General features: G+C 31.8%; 1 protein-coding gene across 1 annotated transcript; it reads left to right on the plus strand.

Moving 5' to 3' along the window:
- The first annotated feature begins 691 nt into the window (after positions 1-691).
- Positions 692-1,042, plus strand: LOC131874163 (uncharacterized). Its single transcript, XM_059217411.1, has one exon. The coding sequence runs from the start codon at positions 692-694 to the stop codon at positions 1,040-1,042; it is 351 nt and encodes a 116-aa protein (XP_059073394.1).
- Positions 1,043-13,630: the final 12,588 nt, after the last annotated feature.

The raw sequence follows: 13,630 nt of genomic DNA on the forward strand, positions 1-13,630 counted from the left end.
ACATCAATTGTCTAAGTCACATCAGGTCACTTTGATTCACTTACTCAGACTTTATCATGTCCAAGCGACCAACTGACATCAACTGTCATGCTTTGACTTGACCAGGGCAATTAAACCGATTGCACCAGATTGTCCAACCAATTTTGATCAATTGTATAGCATCAATCCAAACCCCACACTACATCTGCTATGTATCTCTTGCATGACCTCAGGGTACTCGCTGGCTTGTTGTTTCTTCATATTCACTCCATTTTCTCCCATTCTTTCATCATTAGTTCTAATTTCTTCTATTCTACCTCCCCTCCACTTTTCATTCTTTTTCGAGAGATCGCCTGATTTTTCAAAAAAAAATAAAAATTCGGCCCATCTCTTGAGGGGGCATACCACCCATTAAATTTACATTTTATGGGGCATTTCTTCACACCTATTTTTCTTTCTTTGAAACGACGCGATAAACTGCACCGTCTCAAAGAGGGGCAAATGTAGTCACATAAATCTGTCCACTTAATTAAATGAATACTTAGTATTTATTTGATTATTTAACCATCAATTAATAATTAATTAAATTAATACGGATGGATCTTCTCGGGGGAATCCTGGGCATGCTAGTATTGGGGGCATTGGTAGAAGTAAAGATGGTGATGTTGTTTTTTGCTTCTCTGTCTACAAAGGGCTTTACTCTAATAACCTGATGGAGGCCCTGGCTATCAAAACTGCTGTTGAGCGGGGTTGCTCTCTTGGCTGGAGGAGGATTATCTGTGAGTCTGACTCTCAGATTGTTGTGGATATGTTGAACAACCAGAGGTTGGATGGTGTTAGTTGGCATTTAGCTTTGATGGTCAGACAGATTTTAAGTGTATGTAGCTCCTTGGAATCTGTCTCTTTCTGTCACATCCCTAGAGAATGGAATACCGTGGCTGACTGCTTGGCGAAGTGGGCCTCGGAGAATGGGGATGGTTGGGATATCAGTGGTAGGGGTGAGTTACCTTCTGATTATCGAGGGATTTTGGAGAGAGCTTTATTGGAAGACAGGACTATGTAGGGTTGTTGTTTGGTTTGTTGGTTGTTCTCCTTTTTACTGAGCCTTTGGCTTCTGCCTTGTATCTCGATTTGGATTGAATAAATTTTATCCCCTTCTTTTCAGAAAAAAAAATAAATAAAAAAAATAAAAAAAATAATAATAATTAATTAAATTAATATTTAATTAATTCATCTTAACCCTCTTCTCCTATTAATTAAATAAATTATTCAATTTATTTGATTTAATTCACTTAACCAAATTCATACCATTAATTAAATAAATAAATCATATTTGTTTAATTAAATCTTCTCTCACATTTAAATAAATTAATATTTATTTAAATCCCCCAAAATCCCACCTCTCACATTTAAATAAATTAATATTTATTTAAATCCCCCAAAATCCCACCTCTCACATTTAAATAAATAAATCATTTATTTAAATCACCTTTATCCTCCACCCACTTGTATTTTCCTACAAAAGCAAGTTGCACAACTATTTTAAATAAATCATTTATTTAAATCACCTTTATCCTCCACCCACTTGCATTTTCCTACAAATGCAAGTTGCACAACTATTTTAAATAAATTATTTATTTAAAAATCCTATTTATCCTCACCCACTTGAAACCTTTAATGGTTTCCCTTAAAGTATTCAAACTTGATGGCTTTAAAGTCTTCAAACTTGATGGCTTCCTTCTATAGTCTTCTTAAGACTTTAATGGTTTTCCTTAAAGGCTTCAAGCCTTTAATGGTTTCCCTCAAAGTCTTCAAGCATTTTTATGCTTTATCTTCATTTTTCTCATTTAAATAAATTAATATTTATTTGAATATTTATTCAAATGCAAATTACACCATTTAATTGAAATAAATGATTTTATTTTAATTGAAAATACCAAAATTTCTCCCACTTGCATTTTCCTACAAAATCCACTTGCATGCTTAAACCCCTTCTAGATTCTTCTAAACCTTTCCTAATTAACCTAATCCATCCCTTAAATATTGTCACATTCCTAAGCAAAATGGAGTCACTTCTCAAAGCCTAAAAGTCTTTGATAACCATTAAAGGCTTCCAACCTTCAACCACTAAATGTCTCAAAGTCTTGGATAACCTTTGAAAGCTTCCAACCTTCAACCACTTAATCCACAAAGTCTTCAAAAACCATTAATGGTTAACCCAAACCCTCCTACATGGTTAAAACATTTGTTTTGACTCAACCTCTACCCAACCCAAGGGTCTCATCAAGCCTTTAATGCTTTGACCATGATTATCTCTTAATCATTTGCACAAAGGTTTATCCTTGCATTAACTCCTAATCCAGTGGGTAATCCTAATTTAGGCTTGACCCTTACCTTCTAGATAACCATGAGGTCTCCTCAGGCATTTAATGCCTCCAACCTCTTCTCTCAACCCAATCTTATGTTGACACTTGTCACCATTTCATTGGTGCAAATTGTGCACATGGATCCCCAACTTTCAAGCTTGACCCTTGATTAAACCTTTCAATCCTAGCCATCCATTGCTCCATTTTTCCTATAAATAGAGCCCATTCCTTCATAATCCAGATCCTGAAAACTTGTATGCATCTAAGCTATAGACATTTTAGAGAGCATTTTAGCATAAGCAATCTAACATCTTATCATTTTGGTTAAAATACATCATTTTATAATATTAGCTTTTCATTTCATATTTGGAGCTATACTACAAATCTCAATCCTCCATAAGCATCCATAGTGCAAAAAGCTGCTGAGAGCTACACTATTTTGGAACTTGGAGAGGAGAGGAACAAGGGAGAAGGAACTAGGAGTATGTTAGGAGGTATTTGGAGATGCCTCATCATGTTTGCTTTGATAGTTAAATATGCTTGCATGCTTGTAGTCTCTCTTTTGGTATGCCTTTTTAGATTAGTTTTCGATTGACTAACATTAATGTTTTGTGTGTTTTTGTGTTACTTGATCATAGACTAACCTTGTGCCATTTAGGAGAGCATCAAGTAGAATTTTATATATCCTATGGTAATAGTTTGTCAACTGACACAATAACTATGAATAGGAATTGATGAAGTTATACTTTATTTTTATCTTCTTCAAACAAAAAGAAATGTAGTCATATATTTTTATTAGAAGGAACTAGATTCAACACCTATCGAGAAAGTCAAAATCATTATAGCCTTCCTTCTATAAATAACTTCTTTGATTGGTAGACTAGCTAAACTGAAGTGTCTTAAGGGACTGAAAATGATTCAATTCTTAACCAAAAGTCTTTCATTAGGAAGACTTGCACCTTGCATTTCTAATTGTAGAATATTGTTGAGGCTTCCTAGGAATTGCTTGAAAATTAACATCTCTACCACTATTCAAACAACAAAGGTTTATTTTCTTACAACTTCAAAAGAGAATTCACAAAGATTCAAGATATATTTGAATTTATCTTATGTTGATGCAGTATAAATAGAAAATTTTCCTCATTCTATTGGATTATATGTAATACCAAGTTATGAGTCTTGAAGAGAATTGTAACAAGCTATAGCTATTGAGCTTAACGAAAAGCAAGAAGGATAAGATAAAATAAAGAACATTCTAGAAATCTAACATTTAAAAAAAATAAATGTAATAGAAACATTTAACATTTCTACAAGATATAAGTTTCAACATTATTATTCCAGAACAAATAAAGAGCATATATCCATTAATAGAATTAACCTATCTAAGTTGAGTTCATAACATAAAAGTTCAAAAGGAGTTTAGAGTTTATATTTTTTGGTAATTCATTTGGTTCCCTTAATCTTGCAAACTGTCTAACAAGAGGGAAAGTATCATCAAGGCGATTTACCACTCAACCTTATACCTAGCGATTTCTCACACAACTTTCTTTTGAAAGCAGCCCCACCCTTCACAAGGGTATAAGCAAGTTAATTGGTCTAACGCCATATGAGACTGGTGTTTTGACCCTACACAACTCTAGTCGGTCACACACCATTGGATTCTCCTAACTAGCATGACCTCTAACTAGGTAGTGTATTTGGACCATGTAAAGTAATTGACTCTTGCTTAGTGCAACGTCACTTTGGCCAAAGATTCTGATTTGCTAACATGAGTGAATGTGTAGTCTATGTTCACCACCCTACTCGGTTACAGCCAACATATGGGTTTAGTCTTACTGACCAATAAGAGAGTCTCTTATGCCAACTACATACTGACTTGGCCTAGAGACACACTGTCACTAAGTTTAATTACCCTTCTAGGTGCAGAACTGAAATGATAGGGTAAAAGCACAAAATCGTGTCACGTTTTAGGCCAACTTATCAGCACAAGTGAATTTAATTAATTCTAACAAAAAATTCATTTTAGTTAAATATATGGTCTATAGAGATTCATTATAGCTATCTTATATATGGGCCACAACTTTTCCAATTAGAATTGCCTACTAAATGTATATTTTATACCACTTTGGGTCTAATTACCATTTGTTTTTTAAAAACTCGATGTTTCAACAACTCCTACTCTTATAAATAATATTTTTCTTGAAAAGTAAAAGTACCCTTTTATAGATCTATAAGTGAATTTTCCAAAATATATATGTTTTAATATTTTAATTAGTTTTTTATATTTTATATTTTATTTTTATTGAAAGTAGGTCATCATCACTAAATTATAAGGTTGATTATCTTGTAAAGGAAAAACACTAAAATTCATTTAAAATTATTCAAAAAAATAAATGCATTAGAGAAAAGAGTTTATATCAAGATGATGTAATTATTTTCTAATTTGGATAAATAATTAAGAAAAAAGGTGACACCAAATGGAAAGAGATATTTTAGTACACACAATTTTTCAAATTTATTGAAAAATACATAAACATAAAAAATAGTTAAAAATATATTTTTGCACTAAAGTTTCAAGTTATCAATATACATAAAAAAATTGAAGAAAAAAAGATAAAATTTACTATATAAAGTGTGACACCTCATGTAAATTCAATTATAATATTTAATTAGCAACTAAATTATAGTTTTTACTTTATCAGAAAGCATATTCAAATCATTTAAAAAAAATTTAAAATAACTTTCTATTGATTAAATTTAAAAGTTGAATTGATCAGCATTGACTGTTTCCTTTATAAAAGTGTGGCACAACTTTGTGCTTTTACCTGACAAGATTTACGGTCTTCTACATTTTATATTAAGATCACAATAATTAGTTTTCTTTTCTGTTGTTTATGCATGACTAGCTCCATACTTGTAATCATGAGTGGCATGCTACTTGCATCCTCATGAATACAAGAAGGAGTCTCTAGTCAATAGTTATACACTGTTATTATCTTTACTTTGAGATACTGTATCATGTCTTAGAATATGTGAGAGAGATTCGAATACATGTTTACATCTTTTATGATACTCTATAATTATTCTCTCTTTGGTATTTCAAATTCACTTCATGAATTTTGTTATATTTGATTAATGTTTCCTTCTTAATAGATTGATTCGGGTAAGTATAAGTTTAATTTTAGCAATGTTTTCATTTCAGGTGAGTCTTTGTTAAGTTTCTCAGGCTACCATTAGCCATGAGTATTCATTCAACATATAGAGGGTTTCCATATAATTACTACGATAAAATTTTCTCTTGAGAGGAATTTCATAATACATACGTACTCAATGCAGTATTTGAAATAAAAAATTTAGAGTCATATTTAATTACTTATGTTCTTTACTTTCTGCTATTTCGTAGAAGACTCTACAAGGTATGTTATGCTTCTATGTCCTTTTAAAATAACAACATACTATGATTTTCTTGTTGCTAAGCTTTAACAAATCACAACCATAGATTATTATTGAAGCTATTGCCTCTCTTTATGACAACACTTTAATTTTAACCATTAATTCCAAGCTATAAACTTTTCAATTTTAAAAACAAAGGAAGAACCACAATGCATAACCTAGAGTGAGCTTGTTTCCAGACCAAGGTTGAGTTGTATGCTTTCCAAACCTTCCTCTCATCTTGTCATTGAATTCCTTGCAAAGTATTTCTTGTTCTTAGCTCTTTGTAGTAATGTAGAGCCATTTTGTACTTTTCTTTTTGTTTCAAAATGTTTAAAAAAATGCTTGCTTTCTCTTTTTATCATATGGACTTGAAACTTTATCTTTTACCACTTATTTAAGTAGTTATGCGAATTACACTTCATTTGGAGAAATTTCATTTCATCTCCATGAATTACATATCGAGTGATAGAGATTATTTCACTCACGTTGGTGAGTTCAATGAATTCCCTTTTAAAAGCTTAGTGTTGGCAACCTTGGTTGCTATATGCAATGTAATTAAGGTCTTATTCTAGATTAGCTTTGTTAATGGACAGATTCCAATAGTATAGTCGTTGCCTTATCATGCTTACTAATAAATTGTAGATCATATTATTTTTGCTTCTTTAAATTTCATAATCCACGTGGAATGGCTTGTAATTACTTTTTAATATAATATGGTTGTTCACTTAATTCTGTATATGGTGAAAATGGAAAACAATAATAATAATATTGAAAGGCTAAATGAATCCAACCACAAAACCCTAGCCTAACAACAACAAAGATCCACCATAACATATGAAGATTACCTAAGACAGTGCAAATCACATGAAATCACAAAGATTATACCATCACATGTCCAATAGGGTTTTGATCTCCATTCAGATTCCTATCTCCATTGATCTTGCTTGATATATTTGCTCTCAGATTTTATATGCACAAGAGCTCAACAAAGAACGGAATGTGGTTGCAAGTAGGATCGTAGTGTAGTCAAGTGCATAAAAGATGATTAGAATGCATAGAACGATTAGAATGATTGATTAGAATGCATGATTAGGGTTTGATAATGAAGGAAGCATCTCCTTATATAGAAGACACTATATGAAATGGAGGGATAAGATTGAGAGGTGTAAAAGGAGGTCGGCTATGATTAGAGGGTAGGTAAAAGAAATAATAAAATAATGAAAGGGGTAGGTAGTGTATGAATTAAGAGATGAATGACCTATGTCATGGGTAGAAAAGGCTAATGAATTAATTAAATAAATAAAGATTTATTTAATTAATAGAAGAAGTAGGATAATTAAATAAATAAGATATTTATTTAATTTAGGGAAAAGGATAATTTAAATAAATAAATGTATTTATTTAAATGAGAAATAAGGCTAGAAGAGGATAAATGAATTAATTAAATAAATAAAAATTTATTTAATTAAGAGAAGAATTAGGCTTAGATAATTAAATAAATAAAATATTTATTTAATTAGACTGGACAATTTTGGGTGTCTACAAATTCTATTGCTACTTAAAAAGAATATGGTTAGTATTGAGTTTAACTCTTCATAAGATATATTTGATCGATATGATAAAGTTGTTCACACAAGTGAGCAATGTCTTCGGTCATTATGTTCATGTAATAATTCATTAATAACGTCTCAACTATCAATAAAGATTCTATATGAACATGATGCATACTACATGGAGTACATATTATACATAAGTATATGTATATGTATACTCGTGCCACATTAATATGTCACACATGTATACACATTTATATACATCTATGTGTACTCATAGTATGCATTCATAGTCATTAATATAGATCAAATACATTTTAATTAAAATAAAGTTAAATTCCAAAATGATTACCAATATTGTTATTAGATGAAATTAGTTATTTGATGGCTAAGGTCAACACCCAAAAGTTCAAAATAAGAAGGAACCCTAACCACTAGATTGACCGACTAGAGTTAACCAATTAGCTACCTATTACACAACTCTCTTTGTCTCTAGGCTATATCAACAAAACATTACATGACCAACACTTACAAGTATGGAAACTTAGATGACAACTTGACCAATCAACTGCTTACCTTCCATTCTCGATTATACTTTCCCTCCCTTCTCGAAGAATGATGAATTCCCTGTATTTGCTCCAAAAAATATCATCATTAGCTTTAACATGTATAAACATGATTATATAGCTCATTAAAACTTAATGATTTTTCAAATGAAGTCATTTGTAGTAACCCACCCATAATTAACTCAACAAAATTGACCATTCTTTTTTTTTTGTTTAATCATTTATGTCTGATTCAATCGCATACTCTGGGCATCCATCCATTTGGATTAGGCATTCATCCATCCGGGATGAGCATCTAACCATACGGGTTAGGCATTTGTCCATACGGGACATAAGATTTCATCTATCCAATACGGGATAGGCATCTACCCATACGAGGTAGGCATCTATCCAATCGGGATAGGAGGTGCTCTGGCCAGAGACTTAGACTCATCGGGACCATTCGGGTCCTGAGCCACTCACTAAGTACTACACTCTTCTAACAGAAGTGCACCGAGGTCGTTGTCCTTAGGAGTAATTAAATAACATAATACAAGCTTGAATTCCGCCTCGAAATTTGGCTTAAAGCCTCGAGAAGTCAAACGAATCCATACGGGATTCCTTCGGAGTATGCATTGAATTACTTTTTTCCATTTTAATTATCTTTCAAATTAGGATTCTATTCAATCCTTCTATACCAAGCCTAGACCCCACCCACGAACGCCTGAGTACAAGGGACAACTCCGTCCCAAGACTGCCTACATACCCGCTTCGGCACGGGATCAAGGCGTAAAGTATGTAGTTCTATTTTCTACTCTATGGTTTGATGTAAATTGATTAGTGGGTACGCAACCCTTTCTAGGGTCAATGTCCCAGACAGTTTCTCTGCGGTTGCTACCCACAATGGTAGTGCTTAAGCAAGGGCTCAAGATGGCCTATTGCTTGTGGCCTAAAACCACTAGATCCTAATTCTTAAGGTAAGCGTCACCCTTGACCAATTGTCAATCGACAACAATTCTTCGAGATTAAATCAATTTTATAAAAGCATTTCACTCATCATCCCTACAGGGGTTTACTATAGTTTAACTCAGCGAATGAAAGATCATTTTAGAATTATCTTATTAAATTATCGATCCAAGGGGGATTACCCGCCCCTTGGATTTTAACTTCCAAGTGTCCCTTATTACTCCCCGACGATTTATAGGGATGATGCCACAGACGTTGTTGATGTAGCTTTATTAGGCGTTAAGTGCAGTAGTTCAACACGATGACATTACCCGTAAGCGTGACCCAGAGGCACTGTATATACCGAACGCTACTAGGTTTTGGTTTTCCAACTTCCTTTATTTAATTTTCTAACTTATGATAAACATCATGCTTGAAAAATAATTATGAATTTGAACACGTATAATTAGACATTGCAAAGCTCAATTAATTGAAATAACTACTTGATGAATTACATGGAATAAAAACCATAACTAACATTATTTATTATTCAAAACTTGAAATATAACTTTGCATAATAATAACGATTAGGAAACTTGCATAATAATATTTAAACGTGAAACTTGCATGGAGATGGAAACGCCAATAAATGTAATCAATGTAAAGCAATTTGCATGAAGCGAAGGTAGGGTAAGTTACATGCGAGAATATCGCTTATAAAGCCACTAATCCCAAAATAGAATTTATCTTCAAGTCATTTAATATGGATTAATTGCTAAGTGGATCAAAAAAAGATCTAATTATTAAATTTGGTATAATTTAATTTACAATTTATAAATTACTAAAACTAATTATAAATCAAAAAAATTTTTATCTAAGTTTAAAATTTTTATCAAACTAAAATTTATATTAAAAAAAAAGGAATTTAACATTTAACATTTCCTATAAATTTTAAAATTTGAAATGGCATTTAACAAAGGGAGGAGTGGGAGTGGGACCCCACGGGTCCCATCACCACTGCGGATACTACGGAAGCAGGCCCGCAGTGGTGAGGGGACCCCGTGGTCCCCTCCACTACCCTACGGCCACTGCCGTGACAGTGACCGTAGGGGAAGTGGAGGGTACCACTTCCCCGACGGTTACTAAACTGCCTCCACTAGCCTGCACATCGCCCGACATTCATAATTCTGAATGACGTGATTAAATTTAAAATCACTTGCAACGTTAAAAATTATTTTCATTGGGATAAATATATATATATGGTTACATTCCCAGATTATTAAATTTCATAAAGGAGGAGTAAATAAACAGGTATGTGTATAAAAGAATATTATTGCAAGAGAGAATAACAATTAATCCCAGGGACGAAAATATAACAGAGAAATAGAATAACCAGAGAAGTAATTTACTCCAGCGATGCACAGATTATCAAAGAAGTAGGTAGGTGTTTATACTAAGAAATACAAAGCTCACACAGAGGGATTTATATTCTATTTCTCAACTAATATCTAGAGAGGGGGATAGAGAGTTTATTTCCAGTATTCACAGGAAGATTGTTTATTTCCAGATTTCACAGGGAGATTGTTTATTTCCAGTATTTATAGGAAGATTGTTTATTTCCAGTATTCACAGAGAGATTTTATTCAACTAATATTCACATAGAGGTCTTGTTCAACTCACAGGAAGATTTATTTAACTAAAAATCACAGAGAGATTTGTTTAACTAAAAATCACAGAGAGATTTAAAATAATCACTGAGAGATTAAAGAATGAGATTCAGATTTCCATTCAAAGAACCAGAGAAATGAATTAGAGGGAAGAAATAAAGATTCAAATCACACAGGGAAGAATTTTAATCTCAGAAAAAGAGATTTTAAACAAATAAAGAAATATGATTTTTTTTGCTAAAATCTTTGGAAAAAAAACAAAAAGCAAGATCATGTGCATATTTTCTTAAGGGAAATAAAATAAATAAATAAACTATCTTTTACATGCACTATATGAAAGCATTATCATTATTATTTATCCCTAAATAAAAGATTTACAATCTAATATAAAAAAAAATTCTTTATATAAAAGAAGATCTATAACTATATTTTTGATATTACAAATTCCTCATAAGTAAATGTGAAATAACAAGGAGAGAACCTGGTTTATCGAGCTTGATGTTGAATCCACTAGCTATCCTTATGATTCTTCCTTGCAACTTGAGAGAAATCCTTCAACAACAACTTAAAATTCCTGCAACGAAAATGAAACTACCAAAAAAGATCTACTTCTAAAACTTGGGAAATTTCCTTCAAAACACAATCAACTCCCTTCTTTGAAACTTGCATACAATTTTATAAGAAAATTCCCTCCATTCCACTATCTAGAAAATTTAATTAAAAAAGAGATTCTTTTCTAATATTGGGCTCATGCAAATTGATTAAACTTAGTGGGGGAGTTACATGCAAGGTGGTGGAGATTCCTTTAGAAGCTTCTTATTCTTCCTACAATATGTGCCATAATTGGGAGTGGAAAATAAATAAATAAAAATAATGTATATTCTCCAAGTGTGTGTGTGTATTATTATTTTCATTCTTTTTATAAAATTTATTCAATCATTTAAATAGCTTATCCAAAAATATAATAGAATTGTATTTAAATCAAAAAGTGATAAAGGAGGGTTGTGACATCATTCACATATGCATTTTGAAAACATATCAGTACATTAAAACATAGCAAAATATCAAAAAACAAAAGAAATGTAACAAGAATTTTTAATCCTATTCTCACAACCCTAAATCTTCTCCTTAATATAATACATGAATCATTTTAAGAAAAGCTATTAATAATTTTAACTATACATTATTCTATCATTTGATTTAGTTTTTAGCATTAATTTAAAGAAATGATAATTGTCATTCATTCTTTCCTTCTTGCTTTATTTTTATAACCGTTACATGATATAAATACTCCATTAAGACACAATAATGGAGAGGCTTTTCTTAGCCACATGATGGGAGTTATTAATATTGATAAATTTCTATTATGCATGGGAGAAGGGAGAAAGAAAAGAGAGAAGATTTACTTAGAGTGGAAATGCATGGAAGTATGGGGAAGACTGGTGCATGAAGAAAATCTGTCTTGGGGTTTATTACATTTCTCTTGTAAAATATTCTGTGACAGCCATGCAATGGGGAAGATAGATCTGTATGCACATTGTCCAAATGCTTTCATATTGATGATAGAGCATGAAATGGAGAGTAAGGGTGAGACTTACTCAGAGCAGTTAACAAAGGTGTGAATCCTTTCTTCTACTACTCTTCAATCTTCATATCATCTGATTTGTAGGATCGACTCATGTATTTGTGCTTTGTGCATATTGCAATTTTTTATATTTTGCATCCTATGAACATAGCAAAACCCATATATTATGCTTTCTCGTATACTGTGTAGTGCGTAATCATTGTATTTAAGCTTATTTTGAATGCATCCTTAATATACTTCTGCTATATAGTTTGTATTTCAGAGCTAGAAATCTTGTGAATAAGATGCTACTGTGCAGGAGTGATATATTCTTTTTGTTTGGATAGAATCGATTCCTTTATCAATACTAGAGATAACAACATATAGATTTAGAGCCCCAAAATCTCTTCTCTTTTCTAAAGATTGTGTTTGATGATTCTTCAAGTGGTTTTTAATTTTCAGTTTCACTTAGGCACGGGTTTGATATAAAAATCGACAATTCAATAAGTCGATGTCATATGTATGAGCAATTGTTAAGTTATTTTACTAAATTTATCTTAGACATCATCTTAATAATACAAACCATAACAGTCAGTCTTAAATCACACACCTTAAGCAACATATTAAGTCTCAATAATGTTAGTCAACTCTGTGTTTAACACTTTTAAGTCTAGAAATGTATTCTGAGTGTGACAACACACATTAAACAACAAATTAAGTCTAAAAAATGTCAGTGAACTCTGAATGTTTAACACTTTTAAACCTAGAAATGTAAGCTTAATATGTGTGATCGAACCAACTGCTAAAGCCATTCTGTCAAACAGTTCACATATTATTTTGCATATTATATGTTGCATGGATATGTTTTGGGTGCATAATCTATTCATGTGTCTATTGAATGCTGTCGTCTGCAGCCTGATAGTAAGTAATGAATCTTAGAAAGGTGGCTGAGCTCTAAAACCTCATGATTTTCTAAACCATTTTGTGCTTATCCATTACTGAGCGAACCCATGGAAGCATGTTTCTTTGAGGCAATATGCTAACTATTCATTATTCTTGCCTAACCCCCCATTTGGCTCAAGGATAGAAAGTCGCCATTACCCTAAATTTCCAAGTAAAAGCCTTATAATTCTTTACATCAAATCTTTCTCTTTTATTGATATTGATGAAACTTTGGATCCACTAAGTTATACATTCACCATTGCATGCACATCTTCCATGACTGTTTCACTTGCATTGAATCGGTTACAGATGCATGGTAGTATTGGGATATTATTTCTTATTTCACTATCATTACATCCTTTGAATCATATTGGAACTTAGCAATGAATTCAAGGTTTTCAATTGAAAAAATAGTATTTGATGGTCAAAAGATTATATAATCACATATTAAAGACTCTTTTAATAGTAAAAGATTCAATATTTTCTTATAGTAATATGAAACTAATAGAATATACATTTTGATTGAATAATTGACTTAATAGAAACTAGGATATGACTTTGATAGTAGGTCTTTAATGCTACTTTAATAGTTGGTAATATTAGTGAGGGCTGATTAAACATTAGTAGTCGTATA

This window comes from Cryptomeria japonica, chromosome 3 (genome assembly GCF_030272615.1).
Source record: "Cryptomeria japonica chromosome 3, Sugi_1.0, whole genome shotgun sequence".
In the NCBI taxonomy this organism is placed as follows: Eukaryota; Viridiplantae; Streptophyta; class Pinopsida; order Cupressales; family Cupressaceae; genus Cryptomeria; species Cryptomeria japonica.

Bases quoted from the DNA above. Each gene is read 5' to 3' on its own strand.
- LOC131874163 (XM_059217411.1), top strand. From the start codon at position 692: ATGGAGGCCCTGGCTATCAAAACTGCTGTTGAGCGGGGTTGCTCTCTT.